The 21898-nt window shown below is 41.0% G+C and overlaps 1 protein-coding gene across 1 annotated transcript in view; it reads right to left on the bottom strand.

The window, feature by feature from the left end:
- Window positions 1-240: 240 nt before the first annotated feature.
- Window positions 241-21898, bottom strand: part of SSPN (sarcospan) — a 42673-nt gene continuing 21015 nt past the window's right edge. Inside the window, exons 2-3 of the mRNA XM_043440417.1 lie at window positions 11012-11098; window positions 241-4555 (exon numbers count right to left, since the gene is read on the bottom strand). Of these exons, the coding sequence (XP_043296352.1) occupies window positions 4190-4555; window positions 11012-11098 (453 nt within the window). The 3' untranslated portion in view covers window positions 241-4189. The remainder of the gene's footprint in view (window positions 4556-11011; window positions 11099-21898) is intronic.

Below are 21898 nucleotides of genomic sequence, written 5' to 3'. Positions count from 1 at the left end.
AGCATTCCAAGTATCTTTTGCAAAAATTTTTTTTCAACTCCCTTTGCCTGGAGAGAATTTACAACCTCGACTTTGACAGTGGATGTAGTGTACCAAAAGAACACTGGAGTCAAAATTCATATTGGTGCTTGTCTACTCTTTTAAACCCAGATTTTTGATGTAAACACTAAGTTGAGAGATTTTATGTAGACTAGTTCATGTGCAACGTACCATCACTTTAAAACACATTCAAACACAGCATTTTCAGAGATTATGAAAATTTTATTAACAAAGAAAATCTACATTATACACACCCTCTCAAAAACAACCACCTCAAACATGTAAGATACACTTTGTTTTCTAATCACTATACCCTCAATGCCAGAAGAACAAAACCACAGCACCAAAGTACAGACCAATGTTTTCAAAGGGACTAATTCTTTGAGATAATAAAATACTAGACAATTAGAAGAACCAATCACAGGCTCATTTCACAGGCTGAGCTACTGAGGCTTTCTCCAAATGAATGTTTCCACTGTGAGTCAGTATATGTGGCCATCCGCACTTTGTAACACTACCCTGCATACACGTACATCTAAACACACGATCAAATTCTTTTGAGTACAGTGAGAACTGAGTCAGCAGGATTTACAGAAACGTACAGCCACACAGCAACAGTTCAGCGACAGGAGCTAGAAAATGTAAAGGTGTGTGTCATGATAGGACGTGATTGTTTTTTCAAGCCAACTTTTAAGTTCATTTCTGATTATCGTTAACTGATTCATCTCTGCCCCTCGGAAACTCCCTTGGATATCCTCTATCCCACCCTTTTCTAAACAGATCTATAAACATAGTCCAGATATACTGCATGCAAGAGAGGAAGTACAAGAAGATGAACAGATCCTGATGTCCTGGATACAAATAGAAAACACACACATAACGTGTCTCGCTGTCAGAACACACTGATGCCTGCAGCTGAAAGGTCCTTCAAAAGAGATCTAATGGAGGTTTAATTCGAGGAGGGAAAAAACTTAGGCCTGTTACTTGACTACAGTTTCCAGGGCCTGGTGTAGCTATATTTTTAGGAATGGCTCCAAGGAGCTGCCTACACAAATTTGGATGGAGTGAGGGAGGCACAGATGGTGGTCACGTGAAAGCACAGACCGATCTCGGGTGGGCTTGGTTACAAAGTCTGCACATTTAGGCTGCTGTATTCCTCCTATTTCAAGTGCTGCCAAGTCCTGGCTGTTCCCCCTCTTTTCAAAGTCTTGATTCATTTAATTCTCCTGAAGGAGGTGGGAGAGGAGGAGGATTGCGCAAATCTTACTGTTTCATGGTTTAGAAGAGACAGTCACCATCTTGGCGCCTTGTCAGATTTTAAATGTAACATTTTGCTAAGTGTAAAGCTCTGTATCTGTTCCTTTTCTGTTGCCATTACTGTAACTTCAATATTTGCAAAACACAACCTCAAAATACTTCAAGTTCAGCCCAAAGCAGTTTGTTATTCATGCAACACAATTCTCACATGTATCAATACACAGTGAGTTTGCAGCATAGAAATCTTCCCTTTCTTTCCTTTTTAATTTTTTTCATTTTATTTTTTATTCTTTCACTTAACATTTTTTTTCTTTCTTTAGGGATTTCAGAATGATTCAGTCACACAATAGCAAAATCCTCATTATATATACAACATATATGTGTGTGTGATCAGTCACTCAGTCATGTCTGACTCTTTGTGACCCCATGGACTATAGCCCGCCAGGCTCCTCTATCCATGGAATTCTCCAGGCAAGAATACTGGAGTGGGTTACCATTTCCTTCTCCAAAGAATCTTCCCAACCCAGGGACTGAACCTACGTCTCCTGTGTCTCCTGAATTGGCATGCAGATTCTTTACCACTGAACCACCCTGGAAGCCCTACATCATATATACATATATATATGTCTCCTGATTATTATCAAGTTTATCATTATGTCAGTTCTTACTGGCTGCATTATTTTTAAAAAAGGAAGCACATAACCTAGAGTTATTCTACCATTTGAAATACCCTGTGAGTTGCTTGTAAAGCATGGAGCACCTTAGTGTTGTGTAGGATTTGATTTTCTGATAGAAAAATTTGTAGTGTTTGCCATAAAAAAGTTTTTAAGGTATTCAGAGTGTGCTTCCAAGGATGCCTTATTCACAGTAATTAGCATTAAAGTACTGGTTTCTTACTCTTTAAAAAAGAGGCCACAGAGTATCAGTCATTTTTTTTGTAGGAAACTATCAAAATAAAAAATGGACTCAGTTATTGGAATTTTTTAAAAACAGGGCACAAAGTATTTTTCAGGTTGTCACCAAGAGGCTTGGTGTTGTGGTGATATAATTTTTGTGCATGATTAAACCTCTGCTCTCAAGTCATCCACTAAGCCCCCAAATGTGCATTTTTGGCCTGAGCTAGTATGTAGGAAGGTCATTTTTAAAACAAGTCAATACATAAAAAGGTTTTAACATCTGTTAATCAAGTGTTTTATCTGGAGGGCATAATCTGTATTTACAATCCTCCAACTAACTTAATATTTCCCGGGTTTTTTTTTATATTTATAGTATGTAATGATTGACACTTCTGTCACAATCAGTGGAATTATTCAAATGCCTTTTAAGGCAAACAATGGAAATTATTTTTTAAGGGTAGGATTTAATTATTAGTAAAATATATCTGTAGGCAATGTGGAGAAGGAAGCAAATTAAGCTCAATTATTATCTTGAGTTTCTGCTTTCAACAAAGCAGCCTAATAGAGAAAGTTCTTGGGAACACTTATGCTACATGAATTTGCATCTGCACTCCTTCCTTAAAACATTGATATTGTTCCAAATTCAATGAGAACAATAATTAGGGAGGAAAGTCTCCAACCAGAGTGTCCTTGTACTCTTAAGTAAGTCACTTCAAAACAAAACAAAACCAAAAACTACCCTCCAAGTCAATGGCCCAGTGTTCAAACAAGGACCTCAAAATATTAGTTTAAGGCTCTAGTTGTTTGTGCATACAAATCAACAATAGGATTACATATCAAATAGAGTTTCGTGAATGGAGCACATCAGCATTACCTAATCTTCCTCAAAAGTACTTAGCTGCCAAGAGAGAAACTTTATAAAACATCACAAATGTGCTATTTGTATAAACATTCCCCATTACAAATGCTCTTGTTTTTATTTAAATGAGTATTTTTAACCTGAGCTATTAATAAAAAAAATTTTTTTCTCTCCCTTGCAAAGCTTGGCTTTCAGAAGGAAGAATCATTGAGCCTCCTCTCTCATGAGTAATTTCTCCTAATACCGATGGTGCTACGTAAGTACAGCCAGAGCTCATTAAATAGACTTCTGAGCATCGTTATAATTAACAATTAGCTAGAAATTAGTTTTAATGATTTGTTTTAGATGACAGAATAGAAGCATAATGTAATTATTTTTAAGCCTTCTACATCAGGGAAGCCCCATTAAGAATATAGCTACCACCAACTTTCAATTATTGAGAAGCAGACAATCATCCAAAGCATTCACTAAGTGATCTGCTTACAGACCCAAACTGAGGGAGCGGAGGAGAAAGGCCGCCCCAGCCCAGGTGTTTGTAATTATTTAGCCTTTTTACAAAGTCTCTTCCTTTTCTACTCTGCTCTTTCAGGCTGTTTTCATGCCTTGGAGACATCTCTACCAGGGAAAATAGAACAGAGAGAGTCAGCCTGGCTGTTCAGTTCTCCCCTAGGTCCTGCCTCCTGCCTTCCTCTGAAGTGTAGTGACAATCACAGCAGGAAGGGTGAGGGGCTGGAGGAAGATTCTAGAAAATTTAGCAAGTGGGCCTGAAACCGTCCTAATCAAGCTGGACTAACAGGAAAGAAGATTATATAAGTAATAGATACAAGAGTATTAAGAATAGACTCCAGACTCTAAAGGTAGATCTATACCTTTCTCTCTCTGTTCTGTGGTTTTGTTTTTTTTTTAAACATCTCAAAGTCAATTTAAACCTTAAGAATTTATTTAAAAAAATACTATGGAAACCTGAAAAAAATGCTCTTTCATTTCCTGAAAAATAGAAAAATATTCATTTAGAATGGTGAATACTGATTACTGTCAAAAGTTTTTCTTCCTTCCTTTCCTTTCTCTTCTTTAAAAAAAAAAAAAATAAATCTCAGTCAGGCTCTGCTGTTTTCTCTTCCACCTTTGAGCAAGAATGTTAGACCTTTTGCTGCTGACCTTCAGAAGCTGTCCCGGAGCACATCCTGACACCCACATAAAAGACCTGGTACCTGTGTTTCCACATCACAAAGCAGGCCAACAAGCACACCAAGCCACAGACCAAGTTCAGAATCATCTGGATGAGGAGGAACAGTTTGAAGGTGCCAGTGATGCTGGTACAGTCGGTCACATCCCGGTACACAAAGGTCCTGCTGAGGGGCTCGGAGGAGGGCAGTCTGCATTGGCAGGAGTCGAATGCGGTTCCGCAGGTAAACTGTGCGAGCTGGGCATAGTGGTGAGCGGCGAACGCCACGGCCAACACGCAGACCGTCAGGCCAAGGGCGCTCAGGACGAAGTACAGGAGCTGCAAGAAAGCAGAAGAAAGGCTTTCCAGTTACAGAGGGTGCTGGATGACTACCGCCAAAGCTAACACAGAAGACTTCTTCTCCCCTAGGAAGCTCCCCCTCTGTCCTCAGAAACGTGGTGCCCAAGACGTGACAATGGCCCTTATGGACTGTTAGTGAGCCTTCCTGGAACTCTGATGGGCTTCTCATTTGTCGTACAGATGGAGGGTGCTTTCATGAGTCAAGCCAACAATTTGAGCTTGATCTGGGGATGTTTGTGTGTGGGTGTAGCAGGCAGCTTAGATGAATCCCAAACACAAGAGCCATCCCTGAAGGACAGACTGTGCTTGTTTTGACCTTAATGATTGCTGATATAAAGACTACAACAACATTAGAAGTGGAGAACAAGTTTCTGCAATGTAAACAGTGTTGGCCAAAACTGGCAATGATTGGTCAACTAGCAACATGTGTTAATAAAAAAAACAAGAAACTATGTTCAGTAGCTTGTGTGTGTGCTAAGTTACTTCAGTCACGTCTGACTCTTTGCGACCCCATGGACTGTAGCCCGCCAGACTCCTCTGTCCATGGGATTCTCCAGGCTAGAATACTGGAGTGGGTTGCCATTTCCTTCTCCAGGAGATCTGCCCGACCCAGGGATTGAATCGGGTCTCTTACATCTCCTGCACTGGCAAGCGGGTTCTTTACCACTAGCGTCACCTAGGAAGCATGCTTAATGGAGTGGTTGCCAAACTATGTCCAGGAATGCCAAGATCCCCAATCAGATGTTGCTAAGAGAAAAAAAAAATAAAGCTCCAGAAAGTAGGTTACTCAATGTTGGCTTCATCATCTGTAAATCTCATCTCAAGACCATCTATAACCATGTAGTTTCTGAGCATAAAAATAAGCTGTAAATGGTCCCTTGGTCACCAAGGTTCTAAACACCATTAGCCTGCATGTTAGCCTTGGAATTGAAAAGTCTGGTGAAAGTTCTAACTCTGCTACTAAAGAACCATGGAATCCCTGGACAACTCAGACATTTACCCTAAACCTGAAATATTTTGATCATGAAATTGTGAATGATTGTTAACATGACTGCTATATAAATCATTTTATAGAACAAGAAATCTTCTTGTGATTGGACTTCCCTACTGGAATCCTTCCTCTTAATGGTCCAGCCTACTGAGGATCTAGATAAGGAACACAGTCCCCAGCTATTGGCACTGGTGTACTAAACTAAGTTCTTAGTGTAAGAGTTACACACCTATAGTCAAAAGGTGCTCATAGAGCAGTTCTGGTGAATGTGAACTCCTCAAAGGAAGATCAGGCACATCCAGTCCAGGTTCAGATTAAAGTTGATCTGAAGGAGGGGGAGGCAATCTCAAGAGGGAGGGGGGATTTATATACACACATGTATATATCTTTGAAAGTGTTAGTTGCTCAGTCGTGTCGGACTCTTTGTGACCCCATGGACTGTGTAGCGCGCCAGGCTCCTCTGTCCATGGAATTCTCCAGGCAAGAGTATATATATGTATGTATATATATATATAAAGTGACTGATTTCCATTGTATGGCAGAAACCAACACAACATTGTAAAGCAATTATCCTCCAATTAAAAAATTGCTCTGAAAAGATTATGCCCTCCCTCCACCTCCAAGTAAATGCAACTCAAAATAAAAACATACACGTAAGATTATAAAATACATGCACATAAGTCCTACAGATAAGTGATTTTCCACACAGGGACAATTTCAAGTCTTAAATATAGAATACTTCAAAATTTATTTTTTCTTTCTTGAGTGGGGTATGTGGTGTTGGGTGTGTATGTGTGTGTGTGTTGGAGCTCTGTGCATGGATCTAGCTTACTTGGATGCTTCACTGCAGACACAAGAAGAGAAAAGACCCCGGTTAAAGCCACGTGGACTTCACGTGGCTGCAGGAGCAAATAATGCAGGGGTTCTTTGGATCTTCTCAACAAAAACATCTTAAACACACAGTCCCTTTTTCATTTCAAATCATATGAAGGATTGTCACATATAACCCACGTTTCTTCACATGTGACACAGTTTATGGAAACCTCTATCTCAGGGACACAACAAGGATAACCTATGCACACATGTTTAATCTCTCTTGGAGGAAGGGAACCACAAACACACACAGTGGCACTATTTTAATAAAAATTAAGAGGAACTATTTGATTTGTAATATTGAATGCATGGCCTTGGTTCTGCCTGTCCCCCAAATTTTCAGTGGGCATATTTTCTACAAAAATAGGTTAAAAAGTATGGATTTATTTTGTGGGGTCATTGAGGCAGAATATCTGAAACATTTTGGGTTGTTTTGAAATATTCAGGCTTGACAACTGACTTCAAAACCTTGATGCCAAGGACCAGACTACCTTGTGCTGGCCTTGTGGCGCATGTCTGCCACTGGAAGCTGCGTCTCCGGGGCAGACGCAGGGGACTGGGAACAAATGGCTCTGAGTACATGGATACAGCAAAGACTCTACCAGCAGAGAAGGCTTAAATTAAAGGAATAATTTCCTACCTGAGAGTCATCTGCTTCTTTAGAAAGGCCCCAACTAGAGTATTCTTTACACATTTTATTGTCATCAATGGATGGCACTAAGGAAGTCTTGTCAAAACACCCCCTCCCCCCACACACACATGTATATCCTTAGAGAATTTCTAGAGCATCCACTGATGCATTATCTTGAAACAATGACAATAATCCCTTATTCTTGATCTGTTAGTCAAATTGTTGCAAAAAAAAAAATATGTTCTCATAACCATTATGAAAATCCATTTGCTGAAATGAGAGTTTTGTCTCTTTTTAAAAGAGAACTTCTTGGCCTAAAGATCAAAAGGTTTGCCAAGACATTTAGCAAGTGCACAGCAGGGCTGGATGAGGATTACAGGCATGTGCTGGGGAGCCAGACAGCCTGGGTTAGAATCCTGGTTCTCCCCCCTTAACTATGAACCTTGGGCAAATTAATCAATCCCATGTGTCCCTCTGCTTCTTCATCTAACACTGGCTTCACAGCATTACTCTAAGGATCCAAAGAGTTGATATATGTACAGGGCTTAGAACAGTGACTGGTACGCAGTAGCACTATTTCAGTATGTGTGAAATAAACACATTAGTAGAGTGGGAAGAGCTGCCTGTTCTCAGGACTTTTAGGATATCAATCCTACTGACTTTGTCTTCTATGTCATGTGAGAGTAACAACACATACTTGGCTTGTATAAAAGATGTAAATATTTACACAAATACGGAGAGATTACTCAGTTTTAACCGAGAACTGAACTGAACTGAACCGAGTATCTTAAATATGCTAAAAGCCTCAAGAGCACAATGAAAGCCATGCCCCTCCGCTCCTTTAAATAAGAATACATTTTCATTGGTGCACTAGCTCACACATGGTGATTCTGCTTCTCCCACTGCAGAAAAGCATCGGGCCAAGTAAACAAGAGTGAGCCACAGCATCAAGTTTCTTCTCCATTTCAAGACATAAATATAGACTTGATCGGCCAAAGCCTATGGGCCACTTCTGCAGCGCTATAGCATTTTTCCTTCGCGGCTTTCAACTCAGCCGACAGCAACAAGCTTCTGGGTCAGAATCTGTAATTTAAAATCAAGTGGCTGGTTTTACCTACAAGGCACAAATAAACTATCAATGAAAGTGTTTACGATGACCTTGGGAATGCCAGCAAATATATCTTGCTAGCAGCGCGGCTCCGGCCGCATCTGTCTTGCGGGTGACACGCCGGCGGCCGGCGCAGGACAGCGGGCGGAGGCGGGCGCCCCCCGCACTTAGGTAACCGCGGCCCCGCGCTCGCCGCCTCTAATTGGTACCCGGCCGCCGCTTCAGAGTTCAGTTACTTCGGGAGGAGGGCGGTTCGGTTTCAATTTAAGTATCTTCCCGGGGGGCAGGCAGGGTAAGGCCCCTCTGCTGCTCGATGGGCAGGGGGAAACGGCGGCAGCCCGGGGGCCTCCCGGAGGGCGGTGGGTACCGGGCCATTGCGCCTCCAATACCCTCGTGGGGAAATGTGCCTCCCGAGTGTTTCCGCAAGCACATGAACTGGACACGATTCTGAAAACCATCAAGGTGAGCCCCGAGAAAATAGAGCCACGAGAATAGGCAGGAGGCCCAATCCATGGCGGGATGGCCCCCCAAGCCCAGGAGCAGAGTCCAGGGAGAAGAATGGAAGGATGCTCACAGGGCCTGCCAAAGGGCCGCAGGAAAAGATTGTGCTAGCTTGAGATGAAAAGACAAGCTGCCGTGGCTATTGTCTGTAAGGAAAAGGGGAGGGGTGTGTGTGTGTGTGTGTGTGTGTGTGTGTGTGTGTGCGCGCGTGTGTGTGTGTGTGTGTGTGTGTGTGTGTGTGCGTGTGCGTGCGTGCGCGCGCGCAGGCGCGCGCTGCACAGAGGCACTTTCATCACCCTCGGAGGATGGCTTGTGCTGCCTATCTGAGCGTTCAACACAAGGAAATAAATTCTCTCCAAAGTGTGGCCAGGATATCAATCACTAAAATGGTTTTGCTAAGTGAGAAACACCGCAGGAAGGTGCGTTTCATCCCCTCTCCTCTAAACAATGTGAGAAGCCCAGGGTAGTGTGGCTGTAATCTGTCTTGACTTTGGAAAACCGGGAGATTGACTGAAACTCACTTTCGACCTGAAGATAATATAGCGGGCATCTTAGACAGCTGAAAACTAGCATCACTAAAGGTCACATTCAGGAGAAGAGAAAGTGTCTCTGTATTTGTCAATGTCTGTCACAGGTGGGGAAAAAAAGATAGCTAATGAGATCTTCCTAGTGGGGACTTCTCAACCTGGCAGACACTAGCAATGCCTTTTTTATTTATTTGTCCTTACTCCTTAAGTGAAGACATTTAGGCTTTAGGGGCCTCTGTGAAAATGATGCTGTTGCCTCTACTGTCTCCTGGGATCATGGGGGAGAGGGAGATGACGGTGTTTCACAGAAATTGATGAACCTAGTTTAGAGCCCTTTTAACCTGATGAGTGACATTCACATGGTTTAACATATTTCTTACTAGGCTTTCTGGCTTTGAAAAAAAACCATTACTAAGCCTTGCAGTTTATTCAGACTTCTACTCAAAAAGTAAACAGGGATGATGTCTGCTTAGTCTGGCCTTCTTTAAGGAACACCCTCAGACAGAAAAAGTAAAATTTCCATGTGAGGCATATCCACCAAAATTCTATCAATTTTTAAAATAGCATCCATTCAATTTTTAAACTAGAAAAGTTACATCTAACTATTGGAGAACACCTCAAAATTGAAGAAAACACCTACCAAAATGTATCTATAAACCCACCACTCAGAGAAACTATTTTTTGCTCTGTACATGAGAGCTATTTTTTTATTTTTGTATGATCATACCATATATTTTGTGTAGCTAGGTTTTTTGCTAGTCAAAATAATTTGGATATTTCTTCACTAGTTACTCTTTTACAGTGTGACTTAAATATGTATACATATATGTATGTATCAGCACATTGTTTTTTATGTCAATATACTAGAATATACGGACATCTTATTTTCTTCATTTTTGTAATTTCCAAATGATATAGTTAACTTACTCTTATGCCTTATGCTTTCTTATTTTAGTGAACAAAAGGGTATCCAGTTTTTATGTGTTTTCTTGTAGAAGAAAAGTAAACAATGTGAGTGGACCCCCCCCCAAGAAAAAAAACAGCCACCACCACCATTACAGAAAGCTTTTTGTTCTCTGCTGCAGGAGTTGAAAGAGAATGTAGGAATTGAATTTCTACTAACTCTGATGGCTGAGTGGGGTGTTTATCTCCCTAAACTCTGAAAGGGTGTGTCTGTGTTTCCCTTTGGAGCAGATTCTACTGTGCAGTGAAAATGCTGTGTACTTGAACTGGCTCCAACCAAATGCACCGTCTCTAACAGGAAAAAGACACACACAGGAAAGACACACACATTTGCTACACCAAGCATATCCCAGTCTCCCACCTTTGCCCTCAGACTCTTGGCACAGATCATTTGGGTGCACCCAATATACTTTCCTCTGTCTCAGTGATCCCACCTACAAGGGGAAATGCACTTAGACTGCTTCATTATTAAAGCATTCTAAAAAAAAAGAAAAAAAAAACCCAAATGGGAAAGCGGGCACTGATCTAAGACATCTTTTCCTTAGCCAAGTGTTTTGTTGAGCTGACGAATTTTCGATATTCCTTTTAAGGGCATTGGAGGACAGACTTCATGTGCTCCGTGCAAATCCAGTTCATGGAAATTAAGACTTACCAAAAAAAAAGAAAAATCTGCATTACCTCTGGGGACTGGATGAATGTCCTCCTAAAACATTTTTTGGCCTGCCTAAAAATCCAATTTCTAGAATAATCAGATACGCAACCCCTTAAAAAGTCCTCCTTGCTTTTGTTCTCATGTTTCTTTCTATGTGATGATAAAAGAGAAAGAAAAATGACAACTTACTTTCATGGCAAACTGGATACATGTCCGTTCGTCAACTTGATAGGAGACACAAAGCATAAACAAACCGAGATAGGCCACTAAGCAGACCTGCAACCAAGAACAAGGATGAAAGGATGTTATCAGGGCAAGCTTTCTAATGACATCAATCTCTGTGTCTTTCACCAGTAACATGCTTGTTATCAAGGTGTTCATTTCATTTGCTTATCTTTATGGGATATTTTTCCTCAGCTTGTGGAAAGGAGTATTCAAAATAGGAATGTCAATTTATTTCAATTTAGCCAGTATTTATTAAGTCCTTTTGATGTGCCAGGAGCTATGCAAGGTCCTTCAATGCATACGATGATGAACAAAACTTCCTCAACCTTGGGAACTGTATAGTCCAGGCCAGGCCACAATAAGTGCACACACTATTCTAAGGCAGGGCATTCTGTGTCAAATGCTATTCAGAGAAGTACAAAAAGAGGAAAAAAACAACATTGAGTTGGGCAATTAAAAAAGCCTTTGCTAAAGAGGTGGATTTGAAATGGTTCTTGAAAGAGGTGATGATAATAGTAATGATCACTAACGGTCACTGGATACTTACTTTGTGGCTGGGGCTCTTCTAAGAGCTTTGTGTGGATTTCTTCATGTAATCAGGACAAAACCCTATGAAGTAGGTGCTATTATGATCCCTGTATTATAACCGAGGAAACAGAAGCACAAAGCTAGTAAATGCTGGAACCAGCCCTCAAATCAGGTAGCTTGGGTGAAACAGTATGGGCAACAGCACAGATATCGTTCTTTGTGCTATACAGTAGGTCCGTGTTGTTTACCTATTTTATATATAGTATTTATCTGCTAATCCAAAACTCCTAATTTATCTCCCTCCTCAGACAGTAAAGAATCTGCCTGCAATGCAGGAGACCCAAGTGCAATCCCTGGGTCAGGAAGATCCCCTGGAGAAGGAAATGGCAACCCACTCCAGTATTCTTGCCTGGAAAATCCCATGAGCAAAGAAGCCTGGCAGGCTACCGTTCAAGGGGTCACAAAGAGTCAGACATGACTGAGCAAGTAACACTTTCACTATATACATATATATTTCTTTTCAAGGTTCTTTTCCATTATAGGTTATTACAAGACACTGTATATAGTTCCCTGTGCTATGCAGTAGGTCTTTGTTGTTTATCTATTTTATATATAGTAGTTTGTATCTGCTAATCCCAAACTCCGAATTTATCTCCCCCTCCACCCCCACTGTCCCCTCTGGTAACTATAAGTTTGTTTTCTATGTCTGTGAGTTTATTTCTGATTTGTAAATAAGGTCATTTATATCATTTCTTAAGAGCCCATATATAAGTGCTATCACATGATATTTTGCTTTTTCTGACTTCACTTAATGTGATGATCTCTAGGTCCATCCATGTTGTTGCAAATGGCACTATTTGTTTCTATGGCTGAATAATGTTCTGAAGAAGAGACTAATTTGAAAAGGTATGAACTCCAGAGTTCATCGCAGCACTGTTTACAGTGGCCAAGACATGGAAGCAACCTTAGTGCCCATCAACAGATGAGTGGATAAAGAGGATGTGGCACATTAAACATGTGTGTGTGGATAGTGCTCAGCTGTGTCCGACTCTTTGCGACTCCATGGACCAGCCAGGCTCCACTGTCCATATAATTTTCCAGGCAAGAAGACTGGAGTGGGTTGCCATTTCCTACTCCAGGGGCTCTTCCCAATTTAGGGATCGAACCCACATCTCTTGTGTCTCCTACATTGGCAGCAGGTTCTTTACCACTGTGCCACCTGGGCTTCCTGACATAAAACATACTTGATCTGATTTCCTTTTTAGTGCATTAGAGTTTCCTAAACTCTGATTCAGAGTTTCTAATCAAAGCATACCTATTCACGCTCAACTTTGGAAACCTTAAAATGTTGCTAAGTTCTACTTTAGGATGGAAAACATAAGCAACCAAACTGCATTTTCCGATAAGCACAGTGTTCCTAGAGACAAAGTTGGAAGTGTGGCTGAGAGTTGCCCAGCAAGTCATCAAATGGCTGGTTTGGCGATATCATAACTCCTACCCACCAGGGCCAGCTTTGAAACTCAGACCATCTCTGCTAGAGCAGTAGATCTATTTATTTACAAAGCCCACATAGCATTTTAAAGTAGCACCTCTATTCCATTCTCCCTTTGATTACAAAATCAGTAAGTATCTTGCACCCTCACAGGTCCCCAAGTTGAGAGTCGGTCAGGTTTCCACCGGGCTGTGAAGCCAAAGCCAAGCCTTCTTTGAGTACAAGCTGTTTTCAGGGTTTTCTGCCATTAGGACAGGCTGATGGTTAAAGAACAGAGATGACATTTCTGGTGGAGAGACAGAGTGTGGGTTGGAGAGGTTTGGGTAGAAAATAAAGCAGATAGAACCCAGAAAGGCAGCTTTTCAGCAGAGCACTGACAAATGTGGAGGTAATGATACAGAAATTATTCGTATAGTCCACAATGTGGCTGTATTTTCAAGTGAGGCATGAAGTTCTTTTTCAAAGTTTGTTTTAAAAATATATCTAGGGAGGGAGGTTCAAGAGAGAGGGAACATATGTACATCTATGGCTAATTCATGTTGATGTATGGCAGAAATCAAACCAATATTATAAAGCAATTATCCTTCCATTAAAAATAAATAAATTTTAAAAATATATAAATATATCTAATTGAAGTGTAAATTTGATAAGGAGAAAGAAATGGCAACCCACTCCAGTGTTCTTGCCTGGAGAATCCCAGGGACGGTAGAGCCTGGTGGGCTGCTGTCTATGGGGTCGCACAGAGTCGGACACGACTGAAGCGACTTAGCAGCAGCAGCAGCATAGGGGCTTACTATGTATTTTTCAAATTAAGAATCTACAGAACTGAAACAATGGAAGAAAGCCCTTTTTTTTGTTTATTGGCCACAGGCCCAATGGAGACTTTTAAGCTTGCTTCCGTGGGGACTGTCAGGCCCTAAGCACGTGTCTGGGCTCCTTTGTTAACATCTGTCCACAGTGCACAGAGTCAGGCTCTGTCCCACGTAACTGCTTTTGTCCCTAGCGGCTGCTGGGAAGTTGGCAACTGCCAAGACTCTCCCCTTTGTCTTTAGGAGAGACACGTTCCAACAATCAAGCCTAACTGACCAGTATCTTAAAAATCTAACTCTGCCTTCCTTGCACAATTTTTTTGACTTCAGTAATATGTACTTCTGTGAAGCCTTAATTTAGCTGGTTTCCAGCCAGAAGTAGCACGGGAACATATACCCTCACTCTAGAGTATTTCATTTAGTCATTCGATAGAAGTATTTTTTTGAGGCCAGACTTTGTTCAACATCTCCAGGAACTGGGTGGTTAAAAAAGGTTTCAGCCTCCAAGGCGCTCTCAGTCCAGTGGGGAAAGAGAGTGAAGTTACAATACCATGTAAGTACTAGACCGTGTCTGCTGTAATACACAGAAGGGGTGATTAATCTGAAAGTAACTTCAAGAAACTTCCTGGAAGATGGATTTTAAAAGGTAAGCAGAAATCAAGCAAAAGGATGTGAGGAAGGGTAGAGAGAGTACTAGCAGGTACAAAAGCATGGAGAAATGCAGAGTAAACAGTTGAGGACTCTGTAGTTCCGGTGCAGAGGATGGAAGAAGAAAAAGCAAAAGGTGAGCTTGCAGAGATGGACAGGAAGTAGGTCACAAAGGACTCTTATTTCAGTCTAGGACATTTGAAGCAAAGGAGTTATGTGATTGACTTTGCCTTTTAGAATGGTCTTTCTGGCTGTGAAGAATGGATTAGGGGAGGAAGACCAGCTAGAAAGTTGTTCTCATCCACAGAGCAATGCAGCGTGCCCGAGTTCAGGTAACTGAGAGAAAGTAGGTGTGTCTGAGAGTTGTGAAGGAAGCAGAATTTAGGGCTCTGAGAACTAATTAGATGTGAGGGCTGAAGGAGAGGGAGGGATCCGTGAGGTGCTCAGTTACTGGCATGAGCTGCCAGGTGGATGGAGTTCACATTTAATAAGTCACGTTTAATAAGAGGAAAAGCAGAGTGGGAACTGAAACCAGTGAAGCCCATATGAACTCAAAGGTTAGTCACATGGGCCTAGAACTCAGGAAAGAGGTCTGAGCTGAAGATAAGCCCTTGAGGCAATGGGAACCGTCAGAAATGCTGTTTCACCCAGAGACAGTCTAGGGAAAACAAAAAAGAGTCAAAGAAGTTACCCAGTTATGAAGAACCTTTGGATAGTTTGAACAGAAAGCACCTCAAATACACTTCTTATAACTTTGGTTGTACCCCATGACATGTCTAAATACTATGAAAATGATCATCCTTTTGGATTTTTGAAAGTTTCAGCTTCTATGTCCTAGTATAGGTTATTTGCTATAAAGCCTGGATCAGTCCAACATATTTTAACTTCTTGGCTCAATTGGCTCCGGAAGGAGAGTGAGGGAGTTCATTTTCTCACCTACAGCTCTGTATATTAGAACAATACTTCTTTTTTTTTTAATGTTTGTCCAAATTGTTTTATATAAATGTTAAAACACAAAATATTATAGATACAATTGAAACCATTATTACCCTCCCAGTCCCAAAGATGAACACTATCCTGAGGTTGATCTGCAACTTTCCTAATAATTTTTCCCATTATCCTTAATTACATCTCCATAACAAAACATAGTATCATATTACTTCTTAAATTTGTGTAAGTCTTACCGTACTATAGTATGCTTTTGTAACTTGCTTTTAAATTTATTAATTTTTAATTTAAGGATAATTGCTTCACAGTATTATGTTGGTTTCTACCAAACATCAGTATGAATCAGTCATAGACAACAATACTTCTTTATCAGAGAGTTCACTGGAGTTTAGAATGCAAGCACCTTATAGAAAAGTAGTATTTATTGAATTGTTGTTGTTCAGTCGCCAAGTCATGTCCGACTCTTTGTGACCCCATAGACTGCAGTACTCCAGGCTTCCCAGTCCTTCACCATCTCCTGGAGTTTGCTTAGATTCATGTCCATGAGTCAGTGAGGCTATCTAACCATCTTATACCCCACCACCCTCTTCTCCTTTTAGCTTCAATCTTTCCCAGCATCAGGGTCTTTTCCAATAAGTTAGTTCTCCGCATCAGGTGGCCAAAGTATTGGAGCTTCAGCTTCAGCATCAGTCCTTCCAGTGAATATTCAGGGTTGATTTCCTTTAGGATTTATTGAATAGTTAAAGCTGAAGGCTTTATGACCACAGGGAGCAAAGCAGATTTCTCATACCAGACCAAGGGTCTTGTTTCCTGAGCTGGCAGGACCTGGGCATGCCAGGAAGACAGGGTGTTCTGGCTTCCCAAGGCGGGAAAGGGCGAGTTCTTGTTCATGAGCAGTGACACTCGCCAGGCCTCTCTGGAACAACATTCTTGGATTCTGGGCAAGGGCTTCCATTATATATGGTGAAGCCCATGGAACAGGAAAAAGGCAGTTATGTAAGATTTTCAAGAAGGCATCCACTGGACCAGGGGCAGACAGGTGGCATCACTGAACAAAATCAGACAGGACCTGGGTGGCAACGACAAAACTAGTGCTGAGGGGTTAGCCTCGAAGAGCTTGTTAAGGTCTAGCTCAAATACAGATGGATAATTACGTTGACAGGAAAAGCTTGAAAGACCTTCGTAACGAATAAAGAAAAAAGCCATCATTTAAAACCTATTCTTGGATGCGTGTTTCTGCAGTCTGTTCAGCAAGAGGAGAAAACCTAAGTCCTGAATTTCACATTCTAAAGAGCTTCTTTGTCTGCTCAGAGTGAAGACTGCATCGTCTCTTGTGAGTTAGAAAGTTAAGCAGAGTTGAAATGTCCTCTGAATCTTAAATCCATGTCCTGAGTCTTGTCACTCTTGGTCTTTGTTTGTGTTATTTGGCCTGTTGTACCTGCAGTAGTGCGTTTTGAGTTGGCTTATTATGAATAAAGAGTGAAAGCTGCACCCAGGGTCTTGCAGATTTACCTACATATCATTTTTTTTTCCTTTTCATTTTGACATAGCAGGAAGGTATCACCCTAAAACATTTTGTGAGAATGTGAATTATTGGTATTTACTTCGCTCCGTGTCATATTTATATTCTGGTCTTGTGACATTCACACAACCTCCAATTTATTTGTTTTCTTCTTTTTGTTGTCGACAGAGCTGGCTGACAGGGCTATCTGGGGAATATAACCTCCCCTGTCAAATGCCTTTCAAGGTTTCTCTCCTTTCATCCCCCCTTTCATTTGTGTACCTGAAATGTGATTCTATTTCTGTAAGTTAATCAACGTTCACCCTTGTATTTAAAGTACTTTAATTCAGTCAATAGAGTAACAAAATGAACTCTCTTCTCATGTTTGCACAGCCAAAATGATCAACAAGAGATGGCGCAGAACTATAAATGTTTCTCTGGATATTTCTTAAGAGAATTTCTATGGATTTTCACCTATTTAGTAGAATTTAAGGTAGTGTATCAGAAATAATTTGCAACAAATGATAGATATATTGCAATCTGTCAAATGAAGCAGTCTCAAAAGAATTGCTTATGAATACATAGCTTATTAGAGACTTAAATAATATACAAGAGGACATGTCATGAGAATCTATTAAAAGATGTCTTTTGGATCAAGATTTCAGAATAATGGGATAGAATATTTTAGCAGAGCTTAAGCATTTTTACTAGATTCTCATTGCAACTGCCTCTGGTAAGAGGTAACCACAAGTCTAAGCTAGTGGTTCAGAGTTACTTGGAGGACTTGGTGAAAATTCCTTTATCTCCAGAATTTCTGATCCAATAGGTCTGGGGCAGAGACCAAAAACTTGCATTTCTAACAAATAAGACCACACTTTGAGAATCACTGCCTGCCTGCTAAGTCGCTTCAGTCGTGTCCGACTCTTTGCAACCCTATGGACTGGAGCCCACCAGGCTCCTCTGTCCATGGGATTCTCCAGGGAAGAATACTGGAACGGGTTGCCACGCCCTCCTCCAGGGGATCTTTCCAACCCAGGGATCGAAACCCCGTGTCCTGCATTGCAGGAGGATTCTTTACTGCTGCGCCACCAGGGAAGCCCTGAGAACCACTAGTCTAAGCTAAAAATGTACTCTTCTAAATGTGATGCCCAGTATGGGGTTTATCTGAACGGTTAGGGGTTAGAAGTGATACACTGGCTTGTGGAGTTTCCTACAGAAGAGTTGTTTATTACCAGTAGTAATGAGATGTAACAATAGTTTCCCTATAAATAAATTCTGTCATGGCTATTGTAGCAAAATTCCTTAAAATTGGAGGGGAAAACGCTTTGTCTTATTACTACTTGAATATGACCTCATTCTAGAGCCTGTAGCCTTAGTGTGTGTAGTCGATGGTTGGGGAGCATCTCTAAATCATCACCGTGTGATATGGCACTCTGCTACTGTTGACAGGCACTGTCTATGACACTCCAAGCCAGGGCAAAGCAAACATCCAACACTGGACCATCTCTCTAGCAGGGTGCTGGTCAGCGATTACCAGCGGCAGGGGTGGGAGCTGCTATTTGCAGCATTTGCTAATTTCCATGGTGGAAACACCAGTGCTGATTTAAAGCTACCAATGTGAAGTCACTGAGCACAGAGTTGGGAAGAGATGTACACAATCAGTTTTTACTAGCCCATCAGCCATACCCTAGCGCACCCTACACCTCTACCACACTGTCCATCAGAGGTGCCCTAGAGCATCCTGCACTCCCTACTGAATTGTATGCCTCCTCTTTGGAAGCGTCTGGTTACCAAGTGGGATTAGTTTGTAACTAAAGAGCAAAGTTTGGCACCTGATGAAAAAAGCCGACTCACTGGAAAAGACACTGATGCTGGGAAAGATTGAGGGCAGGAGAAGAAGGGGATGACAGAGAATGAGATGGTTGGATGGCATCACCGACTCAATGGACATGAGTTTGAGCAAGCTCTCGAAGACGGTGAAGAACAAGGAAGCCTGGCGTGCTGCAGTCCGTGGGTTCACAGAGTTAGACATGACTGAGCAACTGAACAGCAACAACAAAGAGTAAAGTTTGATACATTACTTTTTATTAGTTGTTTGGAATCACTGAAACTAGCCTACAGAATCAGTATAAAGGTGCAGGGGAATAAGCCAGCGAGCAATCCTAGAACTCATTTCCTAATTTGTGAAAATGGAGTAAGAATTGGGGCAGTACAATCTCTGAGCTCTTGTTATTCATGACCCTGCCAGTGTAAGCATCAATCCCCAACTGAGTTGAGCTCAGCAGCTTTATTGTGGTAGGCACTAGGAAGAAGAGTAAGATAGGGTCTTTTTTTTTTTTTTAGAAATTTACAGTTTAATCTCTACTTTGCACAGAAATTGAGGCATGGGAAAATTAATTGCCATGGAGAATTTCATTTGACCAGGATAGATCCAGTGTAAGAATGAGCAGCCCACAGCAACTCATTTAAACTGTTATTTCCTGACCGCTCATCAAAACCTCTCATGCTGGAACTTCCCTGGTGGTCCAGTAGTTAGGAATCTGCCTGACAATGCACAGGACCCGAGTTCCATCCCAGATCTGGGAAGATCCCACATGCCGAGGGACAACTAAGCCTGTGTGCCACAACTACTGAGCCCAAGCTCTAGACCCCATGAGCCACAACTACTGAGGCCATTACTACTGAAGCCTAGGCACCTACAACCTGGGCCCCGCAATAAAAGCAGCCACCAAAATGAGAAGCCCATGCACTGCAACTAGAGAGTAAGCCCCTGCTTCTGGCCACTAAAGCCCATGCACAGCAACAAAGACCCAGTGTAGCCAAAAATTAATTAATTAACTAATTAATTAAAAAACTCTCATGAGTTCCATAACTTAAGGAACATTGAATCAACTGTGATTTTTTTTTCCTGCTGTGCCTTAGTTTTTAAAGACAACAAAGTGTTTTCTGTTAATCAGATAGGCTGTAAATATGGTAGAATGATGAAGTTATCCGCTCTCCACATTTGTTATTATTTTAAATTGTATTTTAAGGTAAAAACGAGATAAAAGGACTAAAAACTACTCTAATCAGATGAGATGAGAAAGGTAAAAATAACTCCAAAGCATGGAACATCAAGTTACAGTTCATTCAACAAGTGATTACTACTTCTTTAGTTTTGTTAAAATCAAGTCTAGAACTATAATCAAGGAGACAGTGCTGCATAGTGGAACAAACATGGACTTTAGAGTCTGAATCTTGACCTTACCACTTTGCACCTAAAAGATCTTGAACAAAATTACAGCTTCTTAGCCTTGGTTTTGTTATCTGTGAGATGGAAATAATACTGCCTTCTTTTGATGGTCAATTAAAGAATTAATGATAATGTAAGTAAGGGGCCTAGGATAATATCTTAACAAATGGATAACTTCTAGTGGTTACCACCACAATTATTATTGCAATTAGAGTCACTCATACATTTATTACAGTAAGCCAAATTTAGAGTATATTTCAGGGGTCAGAAATGTATTACCAATTTAAGCAGGTTTAGAACTGAAAACACATGTACTGTCCTGGTTACAAATATCACACTATTTTTTATTAGCACCAGTGGATACTTGGTGCAATCTTTATGTAAGAAAAACTAATTAACAAGTCTAGATTGTTTGACGTTTTAATGCTAATGTTGAGCAGTTTTATGTGCCAGGCATTAAACTAAGAACTCTTCGTAAATTATCCTCTTTGGTCTTCGTAAAATATCCTTGAGGTAGTTGCTGTTATTACCCCATTTTTATAGATGAGGAAACTAAAGTTCAGAACGGTTTTATGCTCAAGGTCATATAGCAAATACAGAGCTCAAGGCTGTATGTGGTCAGGAGTATAGAGCCTGACTCTTAACCATTACACATCCTGGCTGCCTCTCTCTGGAGGACTCTAGACAGCCCTATAAGAGAAGGAGAGGTGCAGAGATTTAGAAAACATTCCATCATCTGCTCCTCTCCTTGTGGGAGGGCAGGAAGCCCTGCTCCTGAGGCATTGTGTAAAGATCAGTCTTTGAGCTCCAGACTCTGTCTAAGCTGGGGGATGGGGACACAGTCGTTGAGACTCAATCTCATCATGTATAAAACAGAGAAAATAAAACTTACTTTATAATTTAAGGATCATAAATAATGTGCCCAGAAGGGTAGTAGGTATTATTTTTTCCATCTCATGTGACCTCAAACTGTGCCAGTGCAACTTACTCTGAAATTTGAGCTGAAATGAATGATATAAATAAATGTAGCCCTCTATCACATCTTAGAAATAATCTCATTCTCCTCATTTAATAAGTGTTCACTGTGTATCTACCATGTGCTAGAAAGTCTTTGAGGTTCTGGAGATACTAGAGGCTCCAGAGGCTCTGGAGAGTTAAGAGAAGAGGCAAAAATTGCTGCTTTGATAGAGTCAATGCTTTAAAGTGGAGAGGCAGACCTTAACAAGTGAATTAAATACAAATATAATGTGTTGGGGCTTCCCTGATGGTCCAGTGGCTGAGACTCTGTGCTCCCAATGCAGGGGGACAGGGGTCAATCCCTGATCAGGGAAGTATATCCCACATGTCACAACTAAAGATTCTATATGCCGCAAATAAGATCTGGTGCAGCCAAATAAATAAATATATATTTTTTAAAGAAATGTAATGTGTCAGTCATTGAGAAGAGCTATGGAAAGCATAGCACTTAACATCATGGCTTCTTTTTCACACAAACATGACATATAGTAATCAGCAATAAATAAATCCTTAAAGTGATATGTTCTCCCTAAAAATGAATTGGTAATACGCAGCAATTCCTTAAGAAAAGATGGTAGACTCTAGGTTGTCTCTTATGAGAATCTCATTGATTATTATCCCAAGAAAATGTATCCACTCTAAGTTAGCTAAGACCTCACAGGCTCCCAGAAAATGG

Source organism: Cervus canadensis, chromosome 21, assembly GCF_019320065.1.
Source record: "Cervus canadensis isolate Bull #8, Minnesota chromosome 21, ASM1932006v1, whole genome shotgun sequence".
NCBI classification, from domain to species: domain Eukaryota; kingdom Metazoa; phylum Chordata; class Mammalia; order Artiodactyla; family Cervidae; genus Cervus; species Cervus canadensis.
The sequence above is the reverse complement of the archived record's forward strand: the minus strand, read 5'-3'. Positions and strand labels throughout refer to the sequence as shown.